Genomic DNA, 24906 nt, shown 5'->3' with positions numbered 1-24906 from the left:
TAATACTTCCAGGACCCTCTTCTCACCTTGCATCAAACTTCAAAAAAGGTTGCGTGTTTCAAAGCTCACTTTTGCTCTAGAGTTGCAGGAACCAAACAACCCCCCAAATCCTTAATTAAGAAGGCCCCAAGAACTGTGGCTATGATTTGCCAATTCAACAAAACATAAACAAACATTTATCATAGGCCCCCAAAGTAAAACATTTCAGTTCTTTAGCTATTAAAAGCAAACTGATAAGAGTTTAATTTAAAGTGTGGAAAGGGGGAAGAAGAATGGGTTTTAAATAATTCTGTGTTTGGCTAGATAGAGATTAGAGAGTCCTGAACTTTAAAAGTCTAAAATGAGTAGAGTTCCAATTGTATTACACAAATGTTTAGCTAAATTATATTGATTTTTTGATGATTTATGGTGACTTACATGGACCTCAAAATGTTTTTTAGACATTTTTAAAAAGACAAAATAGTTTTATTTTTATTTTTTTAAGTTTATTTTATTTATTTCAAAGAGAGAGAGCACAGGAGGGGCAGAGAGAGGGAGAAAGAGAGAATCCCAAGCAGATTCTTCACTGTCAGCACAGAGCCTGATGTGGGGCTTGAACCCACCAACTGTGAGATCATGACCTGAACTGAAATCAAGCATCAGATGCTTAACTGACTGGGCCACCAAGGTGCCCCGATGATTTTTTTTTTTTTTTTTTAATCTTGCCTGTAAAATAAACTCCTAAGCAAAGAAGTAAAGAGATTTAGGATGCAATCCCTAATTCGGTATGCTGCTTCTGTTGTCATTTACAAATGAAACTATCTCCCCCAATGAGCAATGCTGTTGCAAAAGGCTTCAGCTCATAAGTATTTCATTACTACATCCCCCTATATGTTAAGACAGCAAAATAAGGGAGGAACCAGTAAATCCTTCTAAAAATCACAGGAAAAGTCCTTTACACTGGGATAGACAAGGAGCTGTCAGTGGACTAAGTCTCCTGCCTTGCTGTTTTCTATGGAGAGAGATGATAAGTGCCCGCAGTAAGACTGTGAGAGAACTCATCCTCTCAGCTCTAACAACTTCCTGGAAACTAGAAAATAACTGAGTCACACCTGAAAGTAAGGAAATAAAACTGCATGTGGTATTTTGTAAGAAGATAATAAAGTACAAAAACAGTTTCATTTTCTATTTTCACTGTTGTATCTATAAATTGTTATCTTTTACTTTACCAAGTACATAGGGCTTTGATTAACTCTCATACTTTTTTTCCCTAATGTAAAAGTTGATGTCTCTGGAAATGTTTTAATATGTGTGGGACCAAACCATAGTAAGAATTTTTAATCCATAGATTAATTAGTTGTCTGAGAGAAGTTTTTAAATAAATTTAGGATCAGAGGCTTCCTCATAATACAGTCTTAATACCCGTCAATGCCTATGTTCAAATCCTATTTTATTTCTACTATGATAAACTATTCATATTAATATTACTATACCTAAGCCTGAAGAACTATGTTGCCTTTGATGTCTTTGTTTATACAGAACACTAGTTTGGTCTTTGGTTTTTTTCAGAAGCTATTCTCAGAACCCAAAGGGGAGCAAGAGAAAATTAATAGAAGTTGTAAGACTGCCATTTGGGCAGGTGAGAAATGGTGACCGTATCTCCTCATTACGTTATAGCTGTAATTCTAGCATCTTAAACATTCTCTAAACATTGAACACATTACAAGCTGTGCTGTGATCAATATCAGGGCAATTTACCTCTCCTGTAAGGAAACTGGTAGACTGCATTTATGCAGATGCAATTACATTGGTTTTACCTTCTGCTAAACAATATCACTTTTGCAAATCACATAATTAAAGGAACACTATTTGTAAAATCCCTTTTCATAAAAAGACAATGTTTTACATTCTGAAAAAGAAGTCTATAAAGAATTGGTAAAACTGGATCTCAAAGGTCTCAGATTAAAAAAAAAAAAGACCCTAAAGCATGTTGGCATTAAAGTCCAGTTAGCTGAGATATTTATTTTTGGATCACTTAATTTTATTTAGGTATCTCCTCTAATGGTAAAACACTAAATGCATTTGTATGCTTTAGTCAGGATGTTAAAAAATACACATTACATAAACAGAATATTACATTCTCAAAATTAATTTTTGACATGAAAATAACCCAAGTTTCCACAAAATTATTGTTAATTTTTACTTCTTTTGTTAGAATTTTACTTCAGATTAGAATTAACAAAATGATCAAGATTGTATTGTTAACTTACCTCATAAGAACTTGGAAGTTTTAGTTTTAAACTTAAAAATTTTTTAATAGTTCCCACAGTTACACGGGTAGAACATCGAATGAATTTCTTCATTAAACCCTAAAGGAAACAGATTATTAGTTAAAATATATCTTGTAATGAAACCACAGGTGTCCTTTCCCACTATCACTTTGAGGATTTTCAAAATATATTCTGAAAATGTTTCAAATTATACTCTTTAGTACTACTAAATAAAAAATGTTTCTAATTTTTAGATACTTACATGGTATTCTTCAAGAATGTACTATTATGTACACTCAGAAAATCCTGGGAAATTGAAAATCTTCATACCTCTAGACATGTCTAGAAATGTCTAGAGGTATGCAGTTTGTCAATTTGTTTAGTTAACAACGCATTATGAATTTAATCAAAAATAAAGGTCACAAAAAGAATATAAAATATTTTATTAAAGAATGTCACTTCTAAAAGAATTAGGGATATTTTTTAAAAGTCTCATAAACTTTTAAATGTTTTTTAAAAGAGCAGTGATCTCAGATGGGGCCATAAGGAGCTCCAGAGTTCAGTAGAGGCCAGTCAGGCCACAAGATCCCTAGCAAGTAAAAGTCATGTGGAACGGACTCTGGTTCTGGAGAAACATGTCCCAGTCAGTGTCTGATGGGCTGTGACTACTTTACTGGAAAAACATGTTCTTTGTACCTGGATTTTTCTCATTTTATTAGCAGTACTGACTTACTCTTTTAGCAATCCAGAATGAATGCTCAAACTAAAATTAGTCAAAATGAGGTGTGGAGACATGATAAACACGAACCAATGTGTGAAACAAAATTACATCTCCAAACCTTAAAAGTTTTCAACAGTAAAACAAAAACCAGCAACTGAATCTTTTAAAGGTATAAGGTATTACTTCTACTTATGTATACAGGATATTCTTAAATTCACTAAGCCCAAAGTAGAGCCATCCAGTCAGTATGTATTCTTAGCAAATGTGTTCCTGGCAAAATATATTTCCTAGCAAAGACCAACAGAAACAAATTTACAAATGATACTTGGTCACTATTTACATGATAAAGTAACCATTAAAAGAAAACAGAAGTCAAAAGTTACATCTAAAGCAAAACACACACTAGCCATTTCAAATGGAAAGACTGATACTCCAGATAGCGTGAAAATGAAGGGATAAATATTCACACAGATCTTCCCTGTTATCTATTCCCATCCTCTAAACTACCCCAATGTTTCCAGTCTATTGTTCCAAACGGTTTATAAAGAATTCTTGGTACATTTTATAGGTCCCAGTTAAGTTAGAGTATAATGTGAAGGTACTAGAAGACCCTCTAAGTATATTATCATCTGCAGAGAAATCTCAGCTTGTTAAAATAACCTACAGAAATGAACATGACATCACTACTTTTTGGAAATTGTTAATAAGGAGAGAGCTGTCAGAAGAGTTAAGAGAAGATTTTAAAAATTAGGCAAAAGCTTGTCTCTGGAATTTATAACTCAATAAACTTTGACATTATTCTCTAACAAAATTCCAGCCTGAATTATTTAATATTTGATTTATAAGTACTTAGAAAATGACAATATAACAATTATGCATTCTCCCTCTACAGAAACATTTTACAATTATACCAAATTAATCTTGCTGTTTCCTAGATAGGTACACCTGGAAACTGCTATACAGACCTCTGAATCAACAAGTAATCAACACGTTTTAAGAGAGGCAATGACAAGAGTGCTGAGTAGATGACCAGGAAGAGGTGAGCCTAAGAGCAGTGCATCTTCCCGGCATTCCCTTTCAGAACACACAGAAAATGGAAACATCTGGACTACACACAGGGGGTTAACGGGAGACTGCTGGCTGGGACAGCAGCTGTGTAGTCAGCTGCTCTGGTGGGATCAACATTTCAGGCTCCCCTGTATATCTGAAGAAATATTACCTTTCTCTTGCATGGCACAGTGCCTTGCCTTCTAACCTGTTCCCTAAACTCAAACCAGAAGAGGAACAGTTAAAAAAAAAAAAAAAAAAGGGCTCCTTTCTGCTTCTAAGGTGGTTACCCTAGAGGCACTTTTACTTTTTTTTTTATCTCTTTGTTTTAAAAGATGTAAGAGACTAGATTTGAAATCAGCTAGTGGTCAAAATCATGAGTTATACGGGTTTCCAGTTATGTAGAATATAATGCAACAAATTCTAGTTCTTATGATAACGATTATTTGAGCTTATTTTTTTAAACCCAACCCCGTTTCTTCTGTCATCTTTGGAATGGTAGGGCTAGTATCTTCACCAGCTAAAACGGCTATCAAGCTTGACTTCGACTTTTTTTTTTTTTTTTAATTTGTAACTAGGTGTGGTGATGGATATATATACTTTTAAAGTTTTTTAAAGTTTATTTAGAGAGAGAGTGTGAGCAGGAGAGGGGGAGAGAGAGAGGGAGAGAGAAACCCAAGCAGACTCCGCACTGCCAGCACAGAGTGTGACATGGGGCCTGAACTCACGAACCGTGAGATCATGACCTGAGCCGAAACGGAGAGTCAGACGCTTAACCAACTGAACCACCCAGGCACCCCGACTTCAACTTTTTTTTAAATTGAAATTCAAATACCATAAAAGTCACCATTTAAAATGTACAATTCAGTAATACCAGTATATTCATGAGGTTATGCAACCATTACCATTATCTAATTCCAAGGCATTTCATTACCCCACTAGGAAACTTACTTATTAGCAGTCACTTCTCCTTCCTTTTCCCTAGACCTGACAAAAGCCAATCTACTTTCTGTGTCTATGGACTGCCTTTTCTGGACATTTCATAGCAATGAAATCATACAATATGTGGCTTTTGTTTCTGGCTTCTTTCACTTGGCATAATGTTTTCAAGGTTCGTTCATGTCATAGCATGTTACAGTATTTGATTCTAGCTTATAGTTTATTAAAAACTATCATATTTTCCTTTTTGTAAAAAAAAAATTACATGCATCCTAGTGGGTGTGAAGTGTCATGTGATGTTGGTTTGCACAGCCCTAATGACTAATGATGTTTAGCATCTTTTCATGTGTTCATTGGCCATTTGTACATCTTTGGAGAAATGTCTATTTAAATCCTTTGCCCACTTTAAAAAAATGGGTTATGTTTTTGTTGATTGGTAAGAATTCTTTATATATTCTAAATACTAAAGATTTATCAGATACCTGATCTGCAAATACTTTCTCCCATTCTATATGTTGTCTTTTCACTTTCTTGGTAGTTCACAAATGAGATCATGACCTGAGCTGAAATCAAGAATCTGACACTTAACCAACTGAGCCACCCATACACCTCCCCCACCTTTTTAAGTAGGCTTCATGCGAAGCTCAAAGCCCAGTGTGGGCCTTGAACTCAAAACCCTGAGATCAAGAGTTGGATGCTTAACTGACTGAGCTACCCAGGGGGCCCTGATAGTGCTCTCTGAAAAGCACAGAAGTTTTTACTTTTGATAGAATCTAATTTATCTATATTTTTTCTTTTGATGCTTTTGCTGATGGTATCCTTTTTAAGAATCTACTGCCAAATCCAAGGTCATGAGATTTTCTCTCTATGTTTCTTCTAAGAGTTTTACTGTTTTAGCTGTTACATTTAGGTATGGGTCCATTTTGAGTTAATTTTTGTCTATGACATGAGGTAGAAACCCAACTTCATTTCTTGCATGTGGATATTCAATTGTTCCAGCACCATTTCTTGAAAAGACTATTCTTTCCCTTGAGTTAGCTTGGCCCTCAAGTCAAAAATAAATTCATAATCGACACATGTGTTTATTTCTGACCTTCAATTCTTTTCACTGACCTATATATCTACCCTTTGTCCAGTACCATACTCTCTTGATTACTGTAGTTTTGAAGCAAGTTTTGAAAACGGGACTTTGAGTCCTCCAGCTTGTTGTACTTTCTCAAGATTGTTTTGACTATTCCAGGTCCCTTGGATTTCTATAAGGCAAATAGGATCAGCTTGTCAATTTCTGTAGAAACAGCAGTTAGAATTTGGGTCAGGGTTTTCACTAAATCTGACCAATTGGGGCAGGACTGCTGTCTTAACAATATTAAGTCTTCTAATCTATGAACATGGGATATATTTCCATTTCTTAGGCCTTCTTCATTTCTATTAATGTTTTGCAGTTTTCAGCATATAAATCTTATGCTTTCTTAAATATATTAAGTATTTCTCTTTTTGATACTATTAGTGGATAAGGGTTCCAATACATCTGTCATCCTCTACATTCTCACCAACACTTGGTATTTTCTGTTTTGTTTTTGATAGTAGCCATCCTAATGGGCGTGAGGTAATATGTTATTGTGGTTTTGATTTGCATTTCTCTGATGATTATTATGTTGAATATTTTTTCGTGTGTCTGTTGGCTATCTCTATGTCCTTGGAAAAATGTCTATTCAGGTCCTTTCTCCATTTAAAAAAATTGGGTTGTTTGGTGTTGAGTTGCTTAAGTTCTTTATATATTTTGGATATAAACTCCTAACCAGATACATCATTTGCAAATATCTTCTCCTATTCAGTAGGTTGCCTTTTTGTTTTGCTGGCAGTCTCCTTTGCTGTGTCAAAGCTTTTTATTCTGGTATAGTCCCAACAGTTTATTTTTGCTTTATCCCCCTTGCTCAAGGAGACATATCTGCAAATATGTTGGAAGAATGATGTCCAAGATACTACTGCCTATGTTTTTTTAGAAAACATAGAATTTTATGGTTTCAGATCTCACATTTAAGTCCTTAATCCATTCTGAGTTTTTGTGTATGATGTAATAAAGTGGTCCAATGTTACTCTTTTGCATGTAACTGTCCAGTTTTCTTAGCACCATTTATTGAAAAGATGATCTTTTCCTGATTGTATATCTCTGTCCCCTTTGTTATAGGTTAATTGACCTTGTAAGTATGGGCTTTCCATTCTGTTTCATTGATCTATGTGTCTGTTTTTGTGCCAGTATCACACCATTTTGATTACCATAGCTTTGTAGTAGATCCTGAAATCTGGGATCGTGGTGCCTCCAGCTTGGTTATTCTTAAAATTGCTTTGGATATTCAAAATCTTGTGGTTTCATACAAATTTTAGGATTATTTGTTCCAGTTATGTGAAAAATGCTATTTGTATTTTTATAGGAATTACATTTAAATCTGTAGATTGTTTCAGTAGTATGGACATTTTAGCAATATTAATTCTTCCAATCCATGAAAATATCTTTACATTTGTGGTATCTTCAATTTCTTTCATCAGTGTCTTCTAGTTTTCAGAGTATAGGTCTTTCACCTCTTTAAATTCCCTAGATAATTTATTATTTCTGGTACAACTGTCAATGAGATTGTTTTCCTAATTTCTCTTTCTGCTACTTTATTATTCATGTACAAAAATGCAACAGATTTCTTTATATTAATATATTAATTTTAATGAAACTTTACTGAATTCATGTATTCTATAGGTTTCTGGTGGTTTTCCATATATAGTATCATTCATCTGCAATTAATGAGTTTAACTTCTTCCCTATCAATTTGGATACCTTTTATTTCTTTTTCTTGTCTGATTGCTCAGCTAGGATTTCTAGTACATGATGAATAAAAGTGGTGAGAGTGGACATCCTTGTCTTGTTCCTGATCTCAGAGGAAAAGTTCTGTTTTTCATCACTGAATATGATGCTAGCTATGGGTTTTTCACATATGGCCTTTATTATTTTGAAGTATGTTCCCTAAAATCCATGTTGTTGAGAGTTTTTATCGTGAACAAAGGTTGTATTTTTGTCAAATGGTTTTTCTTAATCTAATGAGATAATTGTGGTTTTCATCCTTCCTCTTGTTAATGTGATATAACACTGATTTGCCAATATTCATCCACCCTTTAATCCCTGGAATCCCACTTGATCATGGTAAATGATGCTTTTAATGTATCATTGAATTCAGCTTGCTAATATTTTATTGAGGAATTTTAAATCTATGCTCATCAGGGATGTTGGCCTGTAGTTTTCTTTTTCTGTAGTGTCTTTTTCTGGTTTTGGTATCAGGGTAATGCTGGCCTCATAGAATGAATTTTGAAGATTTCCTTCCTCTTCTATTTTTTGTAATAGTTTGAGAAGAATAGGTATTAACTCTTCTTTAAATGCAGGTAAAATCTGGGGCGTCTGGGTGGCTCAGTCAGTTAAGTGTCCAACTTCAGCTCAGGTCATGATCTCACAGCTCCTGAGTTTGAGCCGCACGTCGGGCTCTGTGCTGACAGCTTGGAGCCTGGAGCCTGCTTTGGAATCTGTGTCCCCCTCTCTCTTTGCCCCTCCCCCACTCGCACTCTATTTCTCTTCTTAAAAATAATTTTATAATTAAAAAATTATTAAAAAAATTTAAATGTTTGGTAGAATTTATCTCTGAAACTATCTGATCCTCTGTTTTTTTTGTTTTTTCAATTCTGTTACTATTAACCAGTCTGTTCAAATTTTTTACCTTTCCCTGATTCAGTTTTGGAAGACTGTATGTTTTTAGAAATTTATTCATTTCTTCTAGGTTGTCCCAATTTGTTCGCATAGGATTTTTCATAATATTCTCTTATAATTCTTTGTATTTCTGTGGTGTTAGTTGTTATTTCTCTTTTTTCATTTCTGGTATATTTGAATCTTCATCTTTTTTTTCGTGATGAGTCTAGCTAAAAGTTTATCAAATTTTGTTTACCTTTTCAAAGAAACAGCTCTTGATTTCATTGAGATTTTTTTTTTAATCTCGATTTCATTTACTTCCACTCTAATCTTTATTAGTTCCTTCCTTTGCTAACTTCAAGGCTTTGTTCTTTTTCTAGTGCCTTTAAGTATAATTGTTTGAGATTTTTCTTGTTTCTTGAGATAGTCCTGTATTCCTATAAATGTCCCTCTTAGAACATTTGCTGCATCCCAATAATTTTGGATAGCTGTGTTTCCATTTTCATTTGTCTCCATGTATTTTTTGATTTCCTCTGTAAGTTCTTTAATGACCCAATGGTTGTTTAGTATCCTGTTGCTTAGCCTCCATGTGTTTGGTTGTTTTTTTTTTTTTTTCAGTATTTTTCTTGTAATTGGTTTCTAGTTTCACACCATTATGTTTATTTTTTTTTAATTTGAGAAGTCCTTTTTTCATATTTTAGTTATATTTTAATATATAGCGCAACATGGGTGTCACAAGTAGATTTCAGTGATTCATCACTTACATACAATATCCAGTGCTCATCACAAGTGCCCTCCTTAATACCCATCGAATGATCTAGCCCATCTCCTACTCTCCTCCTTCGTCAACTCAGTTTGTTCTGTATTGTTAAGAGTCTTTTGCGGTCTGTTTTCCTTTCTTCTCTTTTTTCCTCTCCCTTCCCATATGTTCATCTGTTTTGTTTCTTAAATTCCACATGAGTGAAATCATATATTTGTCTTTCTCTGATTGACTTATTTTGCTTAGCATAATACATTCTAACTCCATCCACGTTGTTGCAAATGGCAAGATTTCATTTTTTGATGGCTGAGTAATATTCCATTGTACATATATACCACATCTTCTTTATCCATTCATCAGTTGATGGACATTTGGGCCCTCTCCAAAGTTTGGCTGCTGTTGACAATGCTGCTATAAACATTGGGGTGCATGTACCCCGTTGAGTATTTTTGTATCCTTTGGGTAAACACCTAAGAGTGCAATTGCTGGATGGTAGGGTAGCTCTGTTTTTGGTTTTTTGAGGAACCTCCAGACTGTTCTTCAGAATGGCTACACCAGTTTGCATTCCCACCAACAGTGCAAGAAGGTTCCCCCTTTTCAACATCCTTGCCAATGTTTGTTGTTTCTTGTGTTGTTAATTTTAGCCATTCTGACAGGTGTGAGGTGGTATCTCATTGTGGTTTTGATTTGTATTTCACTGATGGTGAGTGATGTTGAGCATCTTTTCATGTGTCTGTTACCCACCTGGACGTCTTCTTTGGAAAAGTGTCTATTTATGTCTTCTGCCTATTTCTTAACCAGGTTGTTTGTTTTTTGGGTGTTGAGCTAGATAAGTTCTTTATTGATTTTGGATACCAACCCTTTATCAGATACGTTGTTTGCAAATAACTTCTCCCATTGTGTAGGCTGCCTTTTAGTTTTGTTGATTGATTCCTTCACTGTGTAGAAGCTTTTTATCTGATGAGGTCCCAATGGTTCATGTTTGCTTTCGTTTCCCTTGCCTTTGGTGATGTGTCTAGTAAGAAGTTGCTCTGGCTAAGGTCAAAGAGGTTGCTGTCTGTGTTCTCCTCTAGGATTCTGATGGTTTCCTGTCTCACATTTAGGTCTTTCATCCATTTTTAATTTATTTTTGTGTATGTTATAAGACAGTGGTCCAGGTTCATTCTTTTGCATGTCGCTGTTCAGTTTTCCCAACACCATTTATTGAAGAGACTATTTTCCATTGGAGTTCTTTCCTGCTTTGTTGAAGATGAGTTGGCTGTATAGTTGTGGGTCCATTTCTGGGGTTTCTATTCCATTTCATTGATCTATGTGCCGGTTTTTGTGCCAGTATCAGACTGTCTCAATGACTACAGCTTTGTAATATAGCTTGAAATCCAGGATCGTGATGTCTCCAAGTTTTGTTTTTCTTTTTCAGGACTGTTTTGGCTATTCAGGGTCTTAAGCGGTTCCACACAAATTTTAGGATTGTTTGATCTAGCTCTGTGAAGAACACTGGTGGTATATTGATAGGGATTGCATTAAATGTATAGATTGTTTTGGGTAGCATAAACATTTTAACAGTGTTTGTTCTTCTAATCCATGAGCATGGAATGTTTTCCATTTCTTTATGTCCTCTTCAAAGTATATAAATCAATTAATGACAAACACCCAGAAACCCAATAATGATACAATAATAGTAAGGGACTTTAATACCTCACATACAGCAATGGACAGATTATCTAAGCAGAAAATCAGTAAGGAAACAATGGCTATGAATGACACATTGGCCTGCCTGGATGTACTTAACAGATACATTGAGAACATTTCATTCTAAAGCAGCAGAATACACATTTTTCTCAAATGCACATGGAACATTCTCCAGAATAGATCACATACTGGGTCACAAATCAGCCCTGAATAGGTACAAAAAGATCGAGATCATACCATGCATATTTTCAGATCGCAATGCTATGAAACTTGAATTCAACCACAGGAAAAAATTTTGAAAGCCCTTAAATACATGGAGATTAGGGGCGCCTGGGTGGCTCAGTCGGTTAAGCGTGTCCGACTGCAGCTCAGGTCACGATCTCGCGGTCTGTGAGTTCGAGCCCCGCGTCAGGCTCTGGGCTGATGGCTCAGAGCCTGGAGCCTGCTTCCGATTCTGTGTCTCCCTCTCTCTCTGCCCCTCCCCCGTTCATGCTGTGTCTCTCTCTCTCTCTCAAAAATAAATAAACGTTAAAAAAAAAAAAACACATGGAGATTAGAGAACATCCCACTAAAGAATGAATGGGTTAAACAGGAAATGAATGAAGAAATAAAAAAATACATGAAAGCAAATGAAAACATGACAGTCAAACCCTTTGGAATGAAGCAAAGGCAATCCTAGAGGAAAGTATATAGCAATTCAGGCCTATTTCAAGAAGCAAGAAAGGTCTCAAATATACAATCTAACCTTATACCTAAAGGAGCCAGAAAAGGAACAGCAAATAAACCTAAAGCCAGCAGAAGGGAAATAATAAAGATTAGAGCAGAAATAATATAGAAAACAAACGAAAAAAAGCCAGTAGAACAGATGAATGAAACTAAAAGCTGATTCTTTGAAAGAATTCACAAAATTGATAAACCCCTAGCCAGACTTACCAAAAAGAAAAGAGAAAGGACCCAAAGAGATCACAAACAAAAGAGATCACAACCAACACCACGGAAATACAATTATAAGAGAATAATATGAAAAATTATATGCCAACAAATTAGGCAATCTGGAAGAAATGGACAAACTCCTAGAAACTCACAAACTACCAAAACTGAAACAGGAAGAAATAGAAAATTTGAACAGACCCATAACCAGCAAAGAAATTGAATTTGTTATCAAAAATCTCCCAACAAACAAGAGTCCTGGGCCAGATGGCTACCCTGGGGAATTCTACCAGACATTTAAAAAGAGTTAAACTTATTCTCAAACTGTTCCAAAAAAATAGAAATGGAAGGAAAGTTTCCAAACTCCTATGAAGCCAGGCAGCATTAATTCCAAAACCAGACCTCACTAAAAAGGAGAATTACAGGCTAATATCTCTGATGAAGCTGGGTGCAAAAATTCTCAACAAGTTCCTAGCAAATTGAATTCAACAGTACATTAAAAGAATTATTCACCATGAGCAAGTGGGATTTATTCCTGGATTGCAGGGCTGGTTCAGTATTTGCAAACCAATCAGTGTGATACACCCCACTAATAAAAGAAAGGGTAAGAACCATATGATCCTGTCAATAGATACAGACAAAGCATCTGTCAAAATACAGCATCTGTTCTTGGTAAAAACCCTCGATAAAGTAGGGATAGATGGAGCATACCTAAACATCATAAAGGCCATATATGAAAAGACCCACAGCTAATATCTTCAATGGGGAAAAACTGAGAGCTTTCCCCTATGGTCAGAAACAAGACAAGATGTCCACTCCCACCATTACTATTTAATACAGTACTGGAAGTCTTAGCCTCAGCAATCAGACAATAAAAAGAAATAAAAGGCATACAAATTGGCAATAAAGAAGTCAAACTTTCACTCTTCACAAATGACATGGTACTATATGTAGAAAACCCTAAAGACTCCACCAAAAAAATTGCTAGAACACATGAATTCAGCAAAGTTGCAGGATAAAAATCAGGAAGAAATCTGTTGCATTTTTATATGCCAATAATGAAGGAGCAGAAAAAGAAATCAAGGAATCAATCCCATTTACAATTGTACCCAAAACAATAAGATACCTAGGAATAAACCTTTCTAAAGAGACAAAAGATCTGTACTCTGAAAACTATAGAAGAGTTATGAAAGATTGTTTCATACCATTATGATTGAGGAAGATGCTTGGTATGATTTTAGTTTTAAGTTTATCAAGACTTGTTTTGTGGCCCAATATGCAGTCTGTCCTAAAGAATGTTCCATGTGCATGGGGTGCCTGGGTGGCTCAGTCAGTTAAGCGTCTGACTTCAGCTCAGGTCATGATCTCACGGTTTGTGGGTTTGAGCCCCGCCATCAGGCTCTGTGCTGACAGCTCAGAGCTTGAGGCCTGCTTCAGATTCTGTGTCTCCCTCGCTCTCTGCCCCTCCCCCACTTAGTGCTGTCTCTCAAAAATAAACATTAAAAAAAAATAATGTTCCATGTGCACTTCAAAAGAATGTGTATTCTATTTTTTTTAAACATTTTCTTTTTTTTTTTTATTTTTTAACATTTATTTATTATTGAGAGACAGAGCATGAGCAGGGGAGGGGCTGAGAGAGGGGGAGACACAGAATTGGAAGCAGGCTCCAGGCTCTGAGCTGTCAGCACAGAGCCCGACGTGCGGCTCAAACTCAGGAGCTGTGAGATCATGACCTGAGCCGAAGTCGGACACTTAACCAACTGAGCCACCCAGGTGCCCCTACACCTTTCTATTTTATGTATCCCTTGACTAATTTTTGTAGATAGAACTGATTTTACTACTCTGTGTAAAGCAATACAGGTTCCCCCTGCTTTCATACTTTTCTTATTTCTAGTTATGGCCTTTTTTTTTTCTACTTAAAGAGTTTCCTGTAGTATTTCTTATAAGGTTAGTTTAGTGGTGATTAAATCTTTTAACTTTTTTGTCTGAGAAACTCTTATCTCTCCCTCATTTCCGAAAGACAAATTTTCCAGGTAGAGTATTCTTGGCTGTAGGTTTTATGTTTTTTCCTTTAGCACTTTGAATATATCATGCCACTCCCTTCTGGACTGCAAAATTTCTGTTGAAAAATCAGCTGATATTCTTAAAGGGTTTCCCTTGTATGTAACTCAGTTTTTTCACTACTTTTAAGATTCTTTGTCATTACTTTTTGCCATTTTAATTATTACCTGTTGTCATGTGGACTTCCTTGGGTTCACCTTGTGAGGGACTCTCTGTAATTCCTGGATGTGGATGTCTATTTCCTTCCCCGGATTAGGAAAGTTTTCAGCAATTATTTCTTCAAATAAGTTTTCTGCCCTCTTCTCTCTTCTACTTCTGGAATCGCTATAATATGAATGTTTTTATACTTGATGATGCGGCAAATTTCCCTTAACCTTAATTTTTATTTTTTATCATTTTTTTCTTTTTGTGTTTCAGCCTGGTTGCTTTCTATTAGCCTTTCAGATTGCTGACCCATTCTTCTGCAGCCTCTAATCTGCTGCTGATTCTCTCGAATGTATTCTTCATTTCAGTTCCTGTATGCTTAGCTCTAACTAGTTCTTTTTTATATCTACCTCTTTGTTAAAAAGTTCTCAGTGAGTTCCTCCACTCTTTTCTCAAGTCTTATGAGAACCTTTATGACCATTATTTTGAACTCTTTATCAGGGATGTTTCTTATCTCCATTTCATTTAGCTCTTCTGTGATTTTCTGGGTTTTTTTTTTCATTTGGGACATATTCCTCTGTCTCCTCATTTTGTCTAACTCTCTGCTTCTATGTATTAGCCAAGTCAGCTACACCTCCTGGTCTTGAAATAACTGGCCCTGTGTAGAAGAGGTTCTGTGGTGCCCTGTAGCACAATAGAACAAGGTACTCCAGGGGTGTCCCTGTGTGGGCTGTGTGCACCTTCCTGTTGTGGCTGAGCTGTGATTGCTGTGGACATGCTTGTGAGTGAAGCCGGTCTTCAGCCTAGCTGACCACAATGACCCACTTCACTTGCCGTGGGCACACTGTGCAGGGTTTGTTCCCCATGCTGTTAAGAGGTCTGTCTGAAGCTGTCATGGGCTTGCTGGTGGGTGGAGCCAGCACACAGGCTAGCTGTCTTCACTTAGCTGCAGGGAAATGTGCAATGATGGGCAGGGCTTGATTCTTGCATGGCCAACTCAGAGGCTTGGCTGCAGCTGCCATGGGCTCACTGGTGGGTGGGGCTGGTACTGAGCTTAGCCATCTGCAATTAGTTTCTGCATCAGCTGCAGGTGCACTGACAGGCAGGGCTTGCTCCCTTGGTAGCCAGCTAAAAAGCCTGGCTGTAGAAACTAAGCGTGTGCTGGTTTGTGGGGTTAATTGTCCCCCTCTCCAGAGCAGGAGTCACTTTGGAGTGGTGCCAGTCCTGGCTGGGGTTGCCTATTGGGCATGGCAGGGCAAGTGCCACTTTGGAGGGATGTCTGCAGAACTGAATGTGTCGGGTGGGGCAAATCTGCAGGGGAATCCTGGGGTGTGTCTTGTGGTGCTAGCAAGGTAGATGTAGAGTGTCAGAACTGGCTTCTGCAGGCGTCCAGCTGCCTAGGCTGGGAGAGGGCAAGAAATACAGCACCTGCAAGCAGTTTTGTTCCCAGAGAAATCTTCTGCAGATCCCTCCCCTTCTGGTACAGGTCCTAAGATTAGTCAATAAATATCCTTCACGTATACCTCAAATACTTTTCAAAATGCTGTGTGCTGTGCTGTGTCTCAGGGCACGTTATTTAGAGAGCCAATGCACTAAGTGTGGGGACTTGGTTTCCTATCACCCTCTGGCTCTCCTAGGGTTAAGTCCCACTTATTTTCAAAGGCATTATAGGGACTCATCTTCCCAGTGTGCATCCCCAGGGCTGGGGTGACGTGTAAGGGGTCTAATCCCCTTGCTCCTCTGTGCTTGTGATATCCCTCTTGTCTGTGGTTAGCATGGTTCCCAACAAAATCTTCACTCCTTTTACCCTTTTTGATGTAGCCTTCTTTCTATGACTAGCTATGGAAGATCTGTTCTGCCAGTCTTGAAGTCAGTTTTAGAGTTAGTCATAATCAACGTAGTGGCTGTCTTGGTGTGTCTCTGGGACGTGGCGAGCTCAAGATCCTGTTTGGCCCTCAGCTTTGCTCTGCTCTTACACTTTCATTTAAATGTTTACAGATGGTTTCTTTTAGTTCTATGTACACATTTAAAATGGATTACTTAAAATCTATATCTAGTAATAAGTCCAATGTCTGGACTTCTCCAGGGGCAGATTTTTTTTTTTTTTTTAATTTACAGAGAGTAAGTGTGTGGATGGGGGAAAGGGTCAGGGGTGGAGGGGAGAGGAAGAGAGAGAGACAGAGAGAGAGAGAGAGGGAGGGAGAGAGGCAGGCTCTACACTCAGCATGGAGCCTGATGCAGGATGCAGGGCTTGATCCCATGACACTAGGCTCATGATCTGAGCCAAAATCAAGAGTCGGATGTTCAAGTGACTGAGCCACCCAGGCGCCCCTTCAGGGACAGTTTTAATTGACTTTTTTTTTTTTTTTTGCCCTGTATATGAGTTGTGCTTTATTTCTATTCATCTCGTAATTTTTTGTTGAAAACTTGATGTTTAAAGTAATAGAATGTGGCAACAATGGAATCAGGTTCCCACCTGCCTCTTAGGGTTTGTTATTGTGTCTATATCTTGCTGTTTCTCTTTGTTTAGTGACTTTCCTAAACTAATTCTGTGAAGCTGGTATTCTTTACAGTATGTACCCACTTAAGTTTCCACCTAATGGCTGGCTAGTGATTGAACAGAGATTTCCTTATACACTTGGAACCAATAAATCTCCCAATCTTTGCTAATCGACTGTTTGAGGGCACACCTTCAACATTCAACCAGGCTGTTGATGATTCTGCCTTAGTCTTTCACATCCTGACTCTGTACAGAGCCTCAAGGTCAGCCAGAGGTGAGAGCTTAAGGCCTACTTAGGTCTTTCTTGAGCATGTACACAGTCCTATCTACATGCTTAAAATTGTAGATTGTTAGAGCTTTTCAAAGTCCCTATAGACTTTGATATCTATGGACCTCTTATTCACCAGCTTTTTCTTTTAAGCTTTTTGGTTGTCTATGGTTTGCCCCAAATGTTAGCTATACCTCAGACAGCCATGAAGTTAAAGTATTTGTAATTGGTTCTGAAAAATGCTCCACCCTTCCCAGACCACAGAGGTGTTTTCTACTGGGCAAGGTCCATATCATGTCTAATATGGACAGCCTTGTAAGCGGGGTATTCGAGGAACCACCAGTCTGGTCAAATAATGATAATTATTTGGCAATTCGGCTTTGAAAGAGCTCCACCTTTGTTTTGTCCCTTTGGTGCCTGAGAGGTTGCAGTGGAAAAGTGGGCTCTTCTTTCTCAAGGCTACTCCTGAGCTGGAGAGCAGGGGATTGGACTAAGGCAAGTTAAAATGCCACAAAACTCACTGTTCACACCGTTTTCTTGATTAAATGTTCCATGGGCTTCTGCAAGCTTTTGAGAGGTAATTTCTTTTCTTTCTTTCTTTCTTTCTTTCTTTTTTTTTTTTTTTGGCAGTTTTTTCACTGCTTTTATGGAGGAGTGAATTTTTGAAGGTCCTCACTCTACCATTTTCACAGTCTTCCTGCTCCCGACTTTGATTTTTGGAATTACAAAAACAGCAGGTATACTATATAAACTGTATGTGCAACTACATCACCCCCACATTTGAAAAGCACAGCCTACTCCACAGAAGTGAGGTGGCTGAGAAGGCTATCAAGAAACACAGACAGGGTTTCTTGGCCTTTAAGGGGTTTACAATCTAGTCTGAAGGATAAGACATATACTCAAAAGATAAAAGTATCAGTACCTGAAAACTTCAAGAACACGATAAATGCTGACTGGATAAATAGCAACCTGAGTTATAAATGCAAATCCTACAGAATCTCAGAGAAGGGACTGAGTAGGGTTGAAAACTGCATCACAAAAAGGAGGTCTCTGCTTGGGTCTTGACAGAAACATAGCAAAGTGGTGAAATGAGGCAAGAACGTGCCAGAAAAGGAAGTGTTTCTCAGTTTGAGAGGGTTTTAAATATTCTTAATACGAGCCTTTATGTATTCTGGATGCAAATCCTTTGTCAGATATATGGCAATAATCATTTGTCTTGAGACGAGGGTTCACTCATAGGTATAATGGGAGATAAACTTATCAAGATGGGGTTTAGTTAGCGGAAGGCCCTGAATGCTAACATAAGTGAGACTTGATTCCGTAGGCTGGAAGGTGGCAAACGACGGCCACAGACCTCAAGCCAAAATTACCTATTTTTGTAGGTAAAGTTTTACTGGAACACAATCATGCCAGTTCATTCACTATGGTCGAAGGCTGCTGTAGTGCTACAATAAGTAAGCTGAAAAGTTGCAAAAGAGAACGTATTTCATCTCTCCTTTCGTATCTTTGTTGGGAGTTCCACAGAGCCTAAAATATTTTCTATCTGACCCTAATATTGGCCATGACTCTGGCCCACACCTTCAGGCTATAGCCTCAGCCATGGATGATAAGACTGCTTACAAAAATCTAGGAAAAAGGTGAGCAGCACTAGATGAGGCAAAGTTTTCAGGACTTACGGCTTGTTGAAGGGAGACAGTAAAAAGTGAGACATGACTCCAAGGTTTTGAACTTGTAGGACTAGGACAAAGATGGCAGTCCTAATTGAAATAGAACGTTTGGAGTAAAGTTAGGTGAAAGTATAATGAATCTGTCTTTAAACATACTAAGTTTCAGGTGTTAGTGAAACTTTAAACCGGGATATTTAATAGTCAGAGACTTAATACTTCAACATGGGAGGGATGACAGAGTTGGAAATGGGGGTTTAAAAGTTCTCTGTAGAGTTGAAGCCACAGAGAATCGTACTGAACTCCTAGGATAAATCCAGAGAAAGGATAACTGAGTGGAAGACTAGTATTAGGAGATACTCACATATATCAAGTAGAGGACTGGAAGAAGTGGAGACAGTGGAGGAAGGGCCAGAGAGAAAGGTGGGAATCAGGGTAGCAAAAGTCATATAAGCTGTGAAAGCTGTTTTATGAATAGAAGGCACAAGGATGAACAAAACTCTATAAAGGAAAGAGTGAATGGATAGAGGGTCAACTGGAACGGCCACGTGTCAAAGTTGTCAAAAGAGAGTATCAAGGCAAGGGGTAATTTTTCAGGTGAATCTATTAAATTCAGTGCTTTATAACTTTCATACTAGAAATCCTACAGGAAGTAGACTTCACATTTATTTATGAAAAGATATTCAGCTTTTCTACTGATTTAATTTTCATTACAAGACAGTAAACTCATGTGTCAGACAGCTAAAGGATGATCACAATCGCTATTAAGAAGAATCTCTTAAAAAGAGGATTACAGAAATGATTGGCAATAAGAGAGAAATGTAAGGTTAATAAAAAGACTTACAAAAAGCAAGGAGTGCTGCACCAGGACATAAGAAACAACAGAGAAGCCTGGAAGGATAAATAGGTCTGGTAACCACTTCTCTAAAGACTGCTGCTGTTGATTACATGCCTTGTCCAACCAGCCCCTCTTAACTAAACCCATTATTTTATTATAACTGTTTGGCTACACGCGTAGGTCCTAACTAAAGTTCCCTGAGTGAAAAATTGTTTTTCTTATCACTTATATCTTCACTGAATCCCCATGCTCCTACATACTTTCTGTTGTAAGATGCTAGGAAAACTTAATCTGAGTTGAAAATTATTTGTTTTTAATTTCCTAATAGGAAAATATCATTAAATGTATTAGTGAAGAATCTAACCCACTCACCTACAGATTTATACAGAGCAAGTAAGTAAAAGAAAACAAGAAACAATGAATACAGATAGGTATTTGAATAAAACATGGAGTATAAAGAGAGAAACAATATTCTCAATCACTGATATTTGCTAGGACAAATGGACAAAAATCTATTTAAGAGCTAAAGTAGTGAACATTTATAACGAAAAGGGAAGTGCCTTGCAATAAAAAAGCAGAAAACAATATTTAAACAACACCATGTAAAAACCAAAGAAAATAAATAAAACTGAATAGGGTGTTTTAAACTCTTCAGTATATAGATTTTTTTAAAAAAAGTTTGAATTAGCAAATACAGGGAGAAACAGAATTAGAAACAGAGATTCTACAGGAAATGTCTGGGAGACTTCAAGAACTTTAAAAGTTCGTAGGCACTTTATGACACCCAATTTTACTTCAAAACTAATTATATTATGTATGAAATGTATTAGTCATGTCATGGATAGCTTTTTGAATTGCAAATAAAAACAGAAAAATAGGAAAATGAAGAGGGTATGAATGAAAGAGTTGGAGGCAGTGCCCACGATGTAAGGATGGGAGTCTGAATTGGTTACTACACGTAAGAAGGGAGAAACAATGTATATGAACTCCCAACAAAAGTATAAAAGGAGGTGACAGAGAAAAGAGGCGTGATTCTTGAAATTAGCCACTAGGTGGTGGCATTGGCCCAGGACTGTTCAGTTGTGAGGGCTGGAAATCAGGCGCCTGGAGTAAGCAACCGTGTGGTCCCTTGTAGCTACGAGACTGTGAGAGAATGACATTCTACCTGATAATGTTAACAAAAATTTTGAAAGCAAACACCAGCTAAATTCATCAACAAATTATCAAAGGTTTACTATGAAATGATTACTAAAAAATATAACTTTGCTCATCCACTCACCTTTACTACATTGTCTCCTGACTGTCCATTATTTCGTAAACAATCTAGACATATAGCAATTTGTGGGTCACTTCTGTGATAGTCTTTATCATCTTGATTTTCATCACCTTCTTCATCTACTTTAGGTTTGTCAACTTTTGAAGTATCATCTGTATAATTTAAACAAAACTAAGTTAGATGGAACTCAAAGTTGATTTTAAAGTTAAGCAACAGTATATTCATCATCAAAACAAAAACAAAATCATCAAAACAAAAATGTTTAAAAGACATTTCTTAGTTTTTGATTGAAGAATAACTAAAAATTTTAATATCTTTAAAATGTTCCAACCAATTCAACAATGGAGATATTTTTAAAAAGCCATCAGTGACTCATTAACATGGCCTAAAATTTCTAGACTTACTGGGACATCCAAATGAAAGATTCAGGACTAGCTATATCTGGCCACAAAAGTGATCGCAATTGGTGATTAGATCACTTAGAAAGTAGGCAGGACATAAAAATATTCCAACTTCTATATACATTCAAATTTGAAACTAAGTACTCTTTTCAAAATATAAAATATTCTTTGAGTTCTCAACATTTCAAATTATTAAATAGTCATAAAATCAGTTAGTGAAATGAGTAGAATGAGTTAGCTTTTGAAACATGTACGTAGCTGTGTAACATTAACAATCCATTAGGGAAGTCTGGATAGCATACGTCGTGTTCTACACAAGTGTATTTAGCCTATGAAATACCTGCAGCCTACATTGCAACTCCACGTGCTGACTCCCTTATTTACAGAGTCCCTTTAACTCTGTGGTGGATATGCACTATGCTAGGCTTGAGGGAATATTGAAACTACAGTGTTATCATCCTCACCCTCATAGTGGTCAGGGTACAGGAAGAGATACAGGCAAGTAAAGAAAACAGACAGATGGAGAAATATGATAAGGACTTTGATGGAAGAGGTAAAAACAGACTATGTGGAAACATGTAAGAGAGGTAATAAATCCAAACTTTGGGGTGAAGCAGAGATTCAGGGAAGATTTCCAGATAAACTATCTCTAAGCTGAAACCTGAAAGAGCTAGCCAGTTAAGCATTACAGTATACAAAATCCCAGAAAGAAAAAAATGACAGGTTAGCTCCTCTTTAATGACTAGTAAAAGCATCACAGTTATATCATAAAGGGCAGGTGGGTTCTCTTTCTTCTGCATTCTTTCTTCTACATATTTATATGGAGCCCAAGTAGACAGGGTGGGTTTTTATGAACCAACCTCCCAGGCTCCAAGAAAAGATCCAAATTCTCTACCCAAACTAAGAGCAAACATTGTAAAATACTTTAAAAAGAGAGAGAGATGGGTAAAGAGAGGTCCACACACAGGAGGCTGTGGTCCTTTGTGAGTCTTGTAAGATACAGAGCTATCGACTAAACCTACTAAGTAAAAGCTTCTGATAACAGTCCCTTGGGTTCCTGCCCTCTTGAAAAGACAGTCAAAAATTGGAACATTTAGTCAACTTTAAATTATTTGCACTTTTATTAGAGCACTACTGTCTAAACTGCAATGTACACTTGGTAAGACAAAGCCTTTAGTGAAGTCTTTTTTTTTTTTTTTTGTCTGATATGACTTCTCTGCCCATTTTGTTGTTATAGATAATAAGCCTTTACTATCTTATTCCAGTCATTGAAAGCTATTCTCAAACCTCCCCTGCTTTGGAAGCCAGCCTTGAACAGTTAATAAAACTATGATCCTCAGTTTACAGATGAAAAGAGAAAGAGAGCATTTCCTCACCCATACTAATGATGTATAATTGACAATCCTATGATCTTAAGGGAAAACCAAGGGTAAGAGACTGAGCTCACAATGAGCCTATAAAAACATACATCCTTAAAAGATTTTAGTGGTATTCAGGCTCTCCTGAAATAAATATCGTATTAGAGAACAATGGGAAAGGACTAGTTCCTTCTAATTTCAGGTATGGTGTACTCCCCCCCCCCTTTGTGTGAATTATACATACTAAAAGCCTTTTCTCTGCCCAGTAATGTTTGCTATTTTGCTGACGTTATTAAAAATTACTGATGGCTGAGTCTCCTGGGATCCAAAAGAGAAATCTGGACACTCAGCATAAGTGATGGAGAAAATCCCCATAAGCAACTAGAAATATTTTTTAAATCCCAAAATATACAAATCTGTATCATCTGAGTTCCACCTATAAAAACTTAATTCCAGATTATCAGAGCATAGAAAGACCCCCTATTTTGGCACTCAGCCACATCTTGGTTCCTTCTCTTACTAAAATAAACACATAAACTAAAATAAATAAAACAGAAAACCCCTCCATGTTTAGCTGCAGACTATGGCTACTAGAGTTTCCTTCAGCTCTCCAGCAAATATTGCTGTAATCAGTAGTCAGTTTTTAGTCTTAACTCCCTTTTCTCTTCCCAAAGTCCAATTTCCTCTATTTCCAATTACCTTCAACTGCCGTAACTCCAGATTTACATATATGTATATAACATCTCATGATTTTATGTAAAAGGTTCACAATGTAAATAAAGGGGTACATGAATTTTGTACAGGATAAATTTGAGCTTGAAGAGATATTAGTTCACCAAAGCTACATAAAGCTAACCGATTTGAGAGATTGTACCAGAGAAATAAGAAAAAGTCACCTTGTCCATTTTCTTGAGGCTTATTTTTCTTCCAAAATTCAGATTCACGCTCAAGTTCTTCTAATTTAGAAGAAAAAAAAGGTATAAGAATAACAGAAACAATCACAAAATCTTTAATAGAAATGCTGACTTCACAGAACACAAAAATCTGCAAGAAGCCAAAAAGCAACTTACGTTCTCGCAGTCCAGGGACCAGCTTAAATATAATTTCCTCTAATGTATTATCCAACCTTCCAAAGAGGAAAAAAGAGAATATACTAACAATGAAGATATCAAAATCCAATATGTAAAGAGTTTGAGATCTGTATCTTACATGTATTGCAAAATTCAGAACATACACAATTTTAGCACATCCACTATACCAAACTCCTCTGCATTTAGAGTGCACCCATTTCCAGCCTTTCCCACAGTGTCAGATCCATGACAAAAATGGTCCCAGAGTCCCCAGCTCTCTACATCTCCACCCTCTGATCAGGACTTTGAAATCCCTCCCTTGATTAAAGGATGGCATCTATCTCCCCATCTCAACAATCTATATGGGCTAGCCTTGAAACGTGCTTAGGCTAACGGAATGTGGCCCAAATGACACTGTGCTGGGTTCTGAGCCAAAGCCTTAAGAGGCCTCCTGTGCTCCGTGCGCTCTCTCTCTTAGAATCCTGCCATCATGAGAACAAGTCAGGAGGACGGGACACCACGTACGAGCCAAGCTGCCCTGATGAGACCACTTTTGACTCATTCATTCACTGTAGTCTTCTGAGTGAGTCCAGCCAAGACCAGAAGAACCACCTAGATCTATGAACCACACAGGACTGTGAGGAATAACAAACGCTTTTATTACTGCTTTAAGCATTAAATTTAAGGCTCGTTTGTTATGCAGCAATAGCTGGTACACCTGTTCTCAAACTCTCTACCACAATTCTGGCTCTTTGCTGTAATGGAAATGATGTCCATTCCTTTCTTCTGAGCAATTTAGACCTTTTAGTCACTCTGTCTTCCTAGATAATACATGTAAACACTTATCTTGACATTTTTCCTGTTTCCTTTTCCTGCCATGTAAGAGTGAAATGCCTCCTTTCTGTGACTGTTTCTTCACTCTCCCCCTGCTCCCACAGCCCCTCTGCTCCCCACCCCCACACCCTGCTCAGCAGCATCGCTCTTCTAGGATACAAATATGGACAATCTTCTCACATCTCAAAACCCCCTAAACCTTTCCTTAATCTACTGTCTTTTCAAGCTTTTGGCAGTTTCTCAATATTTTCTTCTAACTGGAAAAGTCTGAAAGCATAATCGATGTTAGTTCTGCCCCATACTCTGTGTTTTGTTTCTTTTACTCTCCTGGACTCCTGGAATCATCCATAGCTTCCATAGTGCACAGGTTTAAATTCTTGCTTTAGAATTGCAGTTTAAAGTTTTAAAATGGTTTTTAAAAGTCATTTCTCTC

The 24906-nt window shown here is 37.1% G+C and overlaps 1 protein-coding gene across 4 annotated transcripts in view; it reads right to left on the bottom strand.

Moving 5' to 3' along the window:
• Positions 1 to 24906, bottom strand: part of PCGF5 (polycomb group ring finger 5) — a 71402-nt gene that overhangs the window by 19631 nt on the left and 26865 nt on the right. For all 4 annotated transcript variants that reach the window (XR_007145336.1, XM_047825236.1, XM_047825237.1 and 1 more), the window contains exons 4-7: positions 23640 to 23695; positions 23466 to 23525; positions 20814 to 20962; positions 2250 to 2348 (exon numbers count right to left, since the gene is read on the bottom strand). Coding sequence is in view for 3 of the 4 variants with exons in the window: in XM_047825236.1 (XP_047681192.1) it covers positions 2250 to 2348; positions 20814 to 20962; positions 23466 to 23525; positions 23640 to 23695 (364 nt within the window). In the remaining variant the exon portion in view is untranslated. The remainder of the gene's footprint in view (positions 1 to 2249; positions 2349 to 20813; positions 20963 to 23465; positions 23526 to 23639; positions 23696 to 24906) is intronic.

The sequence above is a fragment of the Prionailurus viverrinus genome, chromosome D2 (genome assembly GCF_022837055.1).
Source record: "Prionailurus viverrinus isolate Anna chromosome D2, UM_Priviv_1.0, whole genome shotgun sequence".
Classification (NCBI taxonomy): domain Eukaryota; kingdom Metazoa; phylum Chordata; class Mammalia; order Carnivora; family Felidae; genus Prionailurus; species Prionailurus viverrinus.
The sequence above is the reverse complement of the archived record's forward strand: the minus strand, read 5'-3'. Positions and strand labels throughout refer to the sequence as shown.